The sequence below is a fragment of the Anser brachyrhynchus genome (genome assembly GCF_964034855.1).
Source record: "Anser brachyrhynchus genome assembly, chromosome: 14".
In the NCBI taxonomy this organism is placed as follows: domain Eukaryota; kingdom Metazoa; phylum Chordata; class Aves; order Anseriformes; family Anatidae; genus Anser; species Anser brachyrhynchus.
Window position 1 is genome coordinate 416,066 of NC_137709.1, and position 9,806 is coordinate 425,871.

General features: G+C 42.7%; 1 protein-coding gene across 3 annotated transcripts in view; it reads right to left on the bottom strand.

Annotated features, from left to right (window-relative positions):
- The window catches only part of STK32A (serine/threonine kinase 32A), a 37,047-nt gene continuing 27,241 nt past the window's right edge, over positions 1–9,806 (bottom strand). For all 3 annotated transcript variants that reach the window (XM_080555255.1, XM_080555256.1, XM_080555257.1), the window contains 6 exons: positions 9,653–9,750; positions 7,640–7,756; positions 5,059–5,184; positions 3,820–3,948; positions 2,141–2,205; positions 1–1,228 (listed from right to left, as the gene is read on the bottom strand). In XM_080555255.1, the coding sequence (XP_080411381.1) occupies positions 1,144–1,228; positions 2,141–2,205; positions 3,820–3,948; positions 5,059–5,184; positions 7,640–7,756; positions 9,653–9,750 (620 nt within the window). In that variant the 3' untranslated portion in view covers positions 1–1,143. The remainder of the gene's footprint in view (positions 1,229–2,140; positions 2,206–3,819; positions 3,949–5,058; positions 5,185–7,639; positions 7,757–9,652; positions 9,751–9,806) is intronic.

Consider the following 9,806-nt stretch of genomic DNA (forward strand, 5'->3'; position numbering starts at 1 on the left):
TTATCTGGGAAGGAACCTTTCATTTGCTGTTGTTTTTATTCAGTTAATCAGATTTAGCCAGAGAGAGAAAGACAGGAAGGCACAGGGGATACAAGAACACCTCTGGGCAAATGGGAGGCACACAGTTCATCACGCATTCATTATATTGCTGAGATTAGGAAAAATGTTGAATAACAAGGTGAAAAGTTGGGTCTGCCAAAGCATTTAAATAATAGCATAATTCCCCGCATTACCATAATAGAGATGCTTTGGCCAATCACAGTCTTGGCAAAGGCTGCACCAAGGGCACAGCTTTTACTGCAAAGAATAGCTGCTTAAATCAAGTATAAAATCAACTGTAGAGAGATAAAAACTACACATTCAAATTTACCTCTGATGTTGGAAGCCACAACCCCATCAGATTCAGAGAGCTGCAGCAGTTTAATGTGATGGTGAATGGATTTTTCAGGATGACCTGGAAAAGCTTCTGGATGCTGCTTATTTGCCAGTACTTGGTTGTTACCTTGTCGCTACCTAATCTGCCTGTGTGAGCTGATCACCCACCAGGCCAGCCCAGCTCTGTGTGAAATGGGCCAGGAAACAGCGTGGTGAGAGGGGGGGCTTCACGGGAAACCTTTGCTGCCCCCACCCAGGTAGGGAAGGAGTTGGTCACCACCTCCAGCCCTCCACAACCAGACTTAGAGGATGTTTGCAGGAGACCTCTGCAAGCAAAGGCCACTTTCCACCTGTGCTGGTGGAGACCCTGCAGCTCAGAGCTGCCTCTTCTGCCTGGAGCAATAAGCTGAGAGCCCATGCAGGAATCCTGGCCCCTGGAGAGACAGGACCCACAAATGCAGCTCCCACCAGGATGAAGCTGGCAGTAACAGCTCTACTAAGGGTGCACTCCCAACCCTTCTGCTCCTGCTGGTAGTCGCCTGGCACTCAGCCCCAAGGCTGCAATACCGGCTAGCCAAGCCCGAAAGGAAGAGTGCTGAGTGGCTGAGTCACATTCCTGCCACCAAGAAAGGCAAAATAATGGGCTCTGATTCTAATTGCTGGTGGCAAACTGCTAGGGTATCCCACAGGGCCTCCTCCACACCCAGCTCTGCAGGAGGGTGGGAGGAGGCGCAGTGGGGCTGTGCAGCACTATCAGGGTTGTTGTGCTCAGAGGTTGTTGTTCTGGCCATCCTTATGCAGGCAATTCGCCAGCGCTGCATGCTCCTGGGTTTTGCTGTGCTGGTGTCTCACCCTAGGGCAGAACAGGAGGTCAAGCTGCAGGAGGGCCTGGCACTGCCTGTGAGCTGCCTGCTCCCGCACCAGCCCAGCGCCCTCCTGTGCAGGCTGCTGCTGGAGGATGATGGTTGCCCACCCATGGAGAAGACCCAAACTTCAGCAGGTCCATTATGGGCTTGGGACCAGCCTGGCCATGCTACAACTAAGCCTGCAGGAGCACCATCCTCTGCTCATCCCTGCCTGCCCCTGTCCCTGCCCCTCCTCACCCCACCCCTGGTGGCAGGGCAGCATGCAGGGTGGGGGCACTGAGGACTTTACTCAGGAGCAGCAAGGTGGTGGAAAGGGGAAGAAAGTCCTTGCTGTGGACACTGAGGCCTGGGCTTGCACCTCATTGTAGCGGCAGCACCCCTGCCACAGCCCTGGGGGCTGACGTCCACACATAGACATGAAGTTTCCACGCTGGCAGAGGTGTGCGCAGGGCACCTGGCCTCAGCCCCAGGAACGGCGTGTGGGAGCGGGAGGCAGCGACGGCTCTGGAGCACCTGGCCCAGGAACGTGCCTGGCGCTGGGCTCTATCACCAGCTTCTGGTCCTGCCCTCTGCAGCTCCGTGGTCTGGAGGCAGGACTGGTAGTACCACTAGAGATGAGAGCTGACTGCAGGACTACCAGTAACAGCCCCCGCAAGCCAGGCCATGAGCACAGGTTGTGGCTGTGGGCCTGGCCCCCTCCCTCATGAATGAAAATGGCTCTTCAGTCCCTGGCAGACAACAGCTGAAGCTGCATTCACCAGTGTCTTTTTCTCAACAGCTTCCTCAGTAAGCTTCTAAAACCCAATCTGCAGTTTGCTGAGGTGGCCCAAAACCCGAGTCTGCCAAAGTCTTTGTCATTGTGCCAGCATCTGTTACACTGCCTTTTTATCAATACTTACTTTTCTCTGTTGAAAACAATGAAGTCCCTCTGGAGCATCTCTAGGTGCTTTTGAAGATGGTAGGCCTTTCACATTCGAATAGAAAAATAAAAGGATGAGGAATAACAGAATAAATTCACAGTTGAAACAAAAAGATTTCACAAGGGCAGCTTCAAGGATATACAGAGACATCTTTAGGTACAGAGCATCTCCAGCACTGCAGCTGGGAGAATGGAATTACAACTCTCCTCACAAAGAACTCAGTAGGTATACATGCTCCAAATTACACATTGTATATCCACAGGGACTATTGCAGAAAAACCTCAGGCTGCAAAATCATAAAACCACTCACCACAATGAAGGGTACCCAAGAGTTCCTGCACAATGCAGGAGGGAGGCAGCAGCTCAGGAGCTATTTCATGCTCTGTTTTGTGGAAGGTCTACATGAAAGAAGCCATTCAGATTCTGGTTGCTTGTATTAACTGTGTAGAGAGCTGTACTCCCAAACAGGCATACAGATCTTGACTCAACACAGCAAGTTATCCAGGCCCTTGCTATTGGAAAGGAAAATAAGCACAAGGTTCCAGTGCCAAGGGAGGGCACGGCACACTGGGGATGCATGAGAAAGCCAAACCTTATGCAGGGTCAAGTCCTGAGTTCCCAGTTGATTTTTAATGCTGGGGGGCTTTGATCAACAAGGCTCCTTTTTGCAGATAAACACTTTTCCAAGTTAAGTCATCTTTAAACATGTTTTCTCCTATTCCTTCTTGAATAAATGTTCACAATTCATCCTGGCTTCATGAAACCAGACTGACCCACTCTCTGAGGTCTGCTCACTGCACAGAGCTATTTGTAACTCGCCCTTGGACAGTGCTCTGGCCACCCTGCCAACTCCAGAAGCAGAGGAACAGTTGCTTTAAAGGACATTTGCTTCCATTGGTAACAAATAAAAAAGAATCGGTTTTGTATTTGAAAAAACTATGACTGGGGGGTTTGGTAAAATATTTAAGATGGTCAAAAATGCAACTGACCTTTTCATAACTGTATTAAAGAAAATCTCAGTACCGTATAATTAAAGGGATGAGGAAGAATGAAGCTTTTTTAAAGCCAAATCAATCTTCATGATCTAGACAGGAAATTCTGGCATTATTGAAGCCAGTAAGAGTTTTGACACCAGTTCCTGACTAGCAGAATATTTCAAACCCAGGACTTTGCTAAGCTCGCTGATACCAGCTTGTGTGTTCAAAGCACTACCTCTTCCTGGGCTGCTTCTGGCCCTGGAAATGTTTTATGTTTTTGCAGCACCTGAGACAGAACCAAAGTGAACAGAAGAACAAACTTCTACCTAAAAGAATCTCTCCAGCACCACAAAAACTGTGCAGTGTCTCTGGAGCATTTTGCGACTTAGATACACCTAACTTCAACATTTACAGGTTACCATTCCCCTCACTCCCCACTCCCCCCAAACACACACACCTAACTGGAGATTTTAGAAAAGCAATAGTGTGTGTTGGTCCCGCTGCACCATTCTGAGGAGTACATCTGGGTAAGGAATGAAGGAGGCTCTTGGGAGAAAAATTTGCCTGAAGGAATAAACATAGTCTGTCTAAACAGTCTGCTGTGGTCTTGCTAAGCAATAGTCAGCTTTCATGGAAAATGAGAGACTTCTCAACCATGTGTATGTACCTGCTTGCTCTCACCTGTGAGGAATTGCTTTTGCTGGTGCCTTTTTCCTTTTTAGCCAAGCGCTTTTTTTTCTTATGAAGAGGTTTGGATTCTAGGATCATTTCTTCAAGTTCAAAGGTTGGGTCACAGTTCAGTCTGCCTTTCTGGTGGGGAGAGAAAAGTTGCCTTAAGTGACTAGTGCCTGTCTTGAAGAGACTCTCTCTCATAAATTGGAATGCATCTGGGAACTGAATTTTGTAAAAAATGAACTAATTACAATTGCACACGTAGCCAGAACACCTGCTGTACATCTTACATATTTTATCAGTTTCCTCAGCCAGTGGAACATTGTCAAGGTGTGTCTGCATCATTTGAAAAAACACTTGCTCCCTTTGTGCTTTCTACTTATATTCAACCCGTTGGCTGCTTCAAAGTGACAGCGAGGACTGTGTTTCTTGGCTGGGCTGTACCTCTCTTGGGAAGGTGTACAAGGTCTTGTAAAAAGGGTTTTAAAGCAATACACATACAAGCACCACAGAGAAAACCACTGACAGAGGGGAAAAAACAAGCAGCTAAATATTCATAGTTTAGCCCTTCTTTCGCTTGGCTCCAAGTGAAAAATAGTTAGAGCAACTCTGCACAGAACAATCCTTAGATTATTTTCAAAAAGGGTTATGTTACTCGTGTGCTGCTTAAATCCAATTAAAAAAGGATCAGAAACACTAATTACTGTATTTGTTCTTTTACTATGAACAATGGGCTTGTTAGGGAGAGTCATTACAGGAAGAAACAATTATCATATAATGACTGGTGATCTCCAGGCTCCTAATGAATCTATGTCTGCTTATTATTATTTTTTTTTTTTTTTTTTTTTTTTTTTTTTTGCATTTGGAGAGCTGGTTCTAAACAGGGCTGCTAAGAAAAGTGGTTCAGTGCAGGATGTCTCACAAACAATAGCATCATGTATTTGATCTGACATGTCAAGGGTGCTTATGGGCATGTAAAACCAAGTCTGTAACCAGAAATTCTGATAATATTACAAACAGAGCAGATCATCTTTGGGGCACCCATACTTTATAGTTACCCCCCCATTAGTCTTTATTACATCCACAGGAAAGAGAAAATTCTGCCCTTGCCTCTTTTCCCCTTTACCTTAGGACATCTGATGTTTTTGTGTAAGACATTCCCACTGTGATTTGGTGCAAGGTGCAAGGGCAGCATGTTACAGGAACTTTGACACATTAAAAACCTTTCAAACTTAAAAATTGCCTTACTGTGGGAATGAATTCTGGCATTATCCTTTTCTGCAGAACAGCATCCCAGTTTACATCTGACAGATATGGAAAGTCCTGGATATCTTTCAGCTGAGAAAAACGCTTATCAGGATTTGTCTCAAGCAACTGCAGTGAAGAGTGAAATGCAAGAGGTTAGAATGAGACCCCAAAACATGAAATGAAAGATTAGGTACATACAAACGTCTGTGGTGAAGTTATACCGGGTAAGAGCTAGAGAAGGGAAACGATCAGATTTTTGAGTATATGTGTGTCCATACCTGCTTTTTCACAAATATACCAGTTTTGCCTTTGCTAGCTAATGTTACTGCCCCTGCACTCTGTTCAGGTACCCAGGGAAGTGCAGTGGCAACAGCATGTGGTTACAAAGGCAAGGAGGTGCTCAAAAACATCTTTGTCATTTGTACCTGAGGACAAGCTTGAGGCCTGGGTAGGTCTGCCATTTGGGTTAGACCGTCGGTTTACCCCATACAACCAGGAGATCGGCACCAGCAACCAAACAAGTGCAAGTCACTTCTGCAAAGGGGGTGAGATTGCTAAAATTGTTAAAACACGTAAGCTACAGATAACTGGGGCAAACAAGCAAACTGAAGCTATTCAAATGTTACTTGTCTGCCAAAGACAGTGGTGAAGGCTCTGCTGAATAAAGCTCCAGGAAATAAAGCATGATTAACAATGCTGCATTAATACTGGGTGTTTTCAATGGCTGTCTTGACCTTCACCAGAATATACAAGTAGCTCACAATCTTTAAATCCATTTATTCTCATTTTTATTAATGACTTTTATCATCATTTTAGGAGCAGGAGCTGAGGTGGCACAGTGACTTTAAACAATTTGCCCAAGGTTAAAAGAAAAAGCATTTGTTACAGAATGAGGAACTCTTGCTTCTGCTTTCCAATTTTAATAGCATATCAGTAAACCATCCCTGTTTTCTAACTCTAGTCATGGAATATTAGTATGCATCACTCCATTGTGAAATAATGGATTCACACTGCTTATTTTCAGATTTATTTATTTATTTATTTTAACAGTGCTGTAGAAATTGCTTTTGTGGAAGGAAATGATTGAATATTGTCTTAAAGATCGAGGATTCAGCATTGCATAAACTGCTGACTATGTACAGCACGCAGGAAAAATAGACAATCTGCACCTTCTGGACCCCTTCTAGTCTCCATCCAGTGTTAGTGCCTGCAGCTCAGTTGTGGGAGGCAAAAGCTATGCAGAATGTGTGGTATATACAGACCAAACAATAACATCACTCACAGTCCATTTCCTCCTGACAGAACTCAGTGTTTAAGTCCTAACATGAGTGATGCAGGTCTGCTAGGAATGATATTTTGCTTTGAAGCTTAATAAATACAAAATTTCACAGGAGATGTTTCAGCCAGGAAAATACCCTAGCTGGCTTCATATATAATACATATGGATATCAGAGCAGATGCAAAGGACACTTGGAAATTTAAATTGTGACATTGCATTATTTATTCACAAGGGAGCCTGTATGGCTTGCAGCATGTTGTGGTCCAAGGGAAAAACCTCTAACATAAAAATGAATAATAACACAAAGGACATCTGCAGTAAATATACCTATATTACTGTTAGGCTTAATGAAATTCCAGCTCCATATAATTTTAAGTACATTGAGATATTCTTCAGTTTCTGTCTTGGAAATATGCTGTGTTACTGTCTCAGCAAGGAATTGATGTCTTGTTTCCATTAAAGAGTTTGAGAGCATTTCATTAGAGAGGACAAAATAACACTTCTCTATACTATTTGGAACAAAACATGATAAGTACTATTTTATTGCTTACACTTATTTGAAAATTAGAAAACTTATTCACCCATTTTCTAAAATTTTCAGCTAGTACTGTTAAGCAGAGTTTAGTACTTCAGCTTTGCTGCCATTGTATGCATACAGGGTCTGATACTGACAAACAATAGTTTTGCTTATTGAAGATAGTTTCACTACAAACATGATTTTCAGCTTCAAAATTCCAATAATGATTTTGAAGCAATTTTGATAATAGCTTATTAAAAACTAATTACAGTGGTGCATAAACTTCATGACATCAAAGGATTTCAATACTGCCTTCACTTCACTTATTAGCAAAAATGTTTTTTCATAAATCAGAAATTTTATGCATTTTGGGGGGGGGGGCAAATTTGTGGACACATATATCAGCATCTACTTCTAAGTTACATAATTCCCGACAGACAAAGTTATAGGAGAACCTTTGGAAATCAAGACTGCCTGTGTCCTTAGGAGAGATGCATTAGCAGCAGCCACAGTTGCCAGCACAAACTCTATCACCATTAGTCCAGGAAGCAGTACTGTTAGTTGATTATTACATTAGTGTGTCTATAATATTAAAAAACTCGGTATTTATCATATAGTACCATCTGAAAGTCACTGACACTAGGTCTGGATGCAGTTTGCAATGAATCCCCACAATTTAGTACAAAGGCCAAAGTGCCCAGTGGAAAGACTTAACCCATTCCAGCAGGCTCCCAGCTATAAAATATCCATGCTCCTAAGCTCTCTGCTTCCACAGCTGCCCTCACCTTTTTGATTAGTGTCACCATTTCCTTGGACCAAGCAGCAGGGTACATTACTGAAGCTGTCTTGAACACATGAGCCATTTCATTTGTGGAAGTGTTGGAGCGAATATGATATGGCCTCTGTGAAAAATGCAACAAAGAAAGCATTTTAATGCATCTTTTTCCAACTCGTTTGGAAATCTTTTTAGAACAAGGTAGCTCCATATAAAATCTCTTTGCACATTTCCCAACTCCTCACTGAAAATCTCTCGCTGTAATAAACAAAATAATAATGTCAGGAAGAACAATAATAATAATAACTAGATGTTTAAACAGCATGACAGATAGGAGGCAAAACAAAAATTAGAGTTGTTAACCAGCTTTTGTTTACTTGGCCTTGTCAACATTTGTATCTTGAAGGACTATGAAAAAGGATTTTATAATATAGTGCTGCCATTAAAGCATTTCCAATATTCCTGTAAAATGCTCTTCTGTTTTCAGTTCTTCATTCACATTGGATATAACACAAGTAAAAAGAAGCAGGATTTCTGCCAACTATCAGATCATATGAAGAAATACTGCCCCAAGAGGGGGCCACAAGCCCCAGGTATGACACGAGGCTGCAGAATGACCTACAATACAGTGGCACAGCAGACAGCAGCCTGGGCTGTCCCTCAGGACCGCTTTGTTACACATGCGGGCAGGGATGGAGTCGGGCTGCCCGGGGGCAGTGGAGCGCTTAGGGAGCTGAATCTGAACTGGGCAGTATGCAACTAGTGCTAGCACACAGGTGGCCCAGGTCACCTCCATGTTTAGCTCCTACCTACAGCAAAATTTCTGTCTTGCTTAAAAAGACAATGTGCAATGAAAGAGTGTTGCTGTTTGGGAAGATTTTTAATTCCCAGATTTCCCAGATCTTTACAGTATTTGGGTGGGGGTGAGGGGGGAGGGAGAGGAATGCTGTTAAAAATGCATTTAAAATAATAGCTACAAATTGTGAGATAAAATCAGGTGCATTGTGCTTAACACATGCGGACACTAGATGGACCTCAAGGTCTCCTTCACTTCCAATACAGTAACCACCACTGAAGATACCTTTTATCATGGCTGTGACATGATGTCTGAATACTTAACAGCACTTCTACTTCTATCTTCGGAAATAACGCCATCAAGTCAAAAATCAATGTGATGAACAGTCCTACAATTTGTTTAAATTTACAAATAGAAAATTCACATATTATGTTAACATTTTTAAAGTTACTCAACAGTTCAGACAACAATGTCCTCTTAATGTGTACTAACTTGATCACTCACAATCTGTTCTCTATATTTATCAAATTTATTTTTAGTCTTTCTGCAAAGATTGATTGTAGGTTTTCTTTAAAAAGTGTTTGCTCTTACTGAAAGAAGTCTTCTAGCCTCTCAAGATTTTAAACCACCTTTTGCTTAGGAGAATATAATTTAAATAATTTTATTCAGCTTTTTACACAACAGTTCCAAAACACTGACCTAATCATTTGTCTACCAGGCCCCCAAATCTTACCTAGGTTAGAAGCAGAACATTCACACAACAGGCATGAATTATACCTAATTAATAATTTACATGTTGTGGTTTGCTTTTGCTCAAACTGCTCAGTCTTATCGGAAAAGCAACAAGATTTTTTTTTTTCCATTTTTTTTTTTCTTGCAGGATGGGAGTTCAGAGTCAACTTCATTACAGACCAAACTTAAGGATTTCTCACTCATTAATCAGATGGCTCCACTTTCTTTGAATAGTCAGTGCCAATTGAGAAGTCCTTGGACACTGTGAGGAACTGTCACAATGAGTTATTCTGTATTGCAGTGTTTTCTCTCTGAGCTCTTAGCTGTGATCACAAAAGCTCTGATGAAGATTTTGTTTCTGCTGCCTATACTGTAACAAACTTTAAAGCATTGAATTTGGCTTGGAACTTTCATCCCTGTTATAAGGTATGAACCTTTCCAAGAGAGTGCTTAAGGAAAGAGGACAGACAGCGACAGCAGCCGTGTGCGCCGTACCCGGGCTCTGAGCAGCTCATAGGCAGTGATTCCTAGTGACCACCAGTCCACAGCGAAGGAATAGCCAGTAGGTTTTGTGGAGTTAAACATTTCAGGTGCTGTGAAATACAGAAAAGAGATTATTTGCCTTGCTGCAATCTGGAGTGGAAATCAG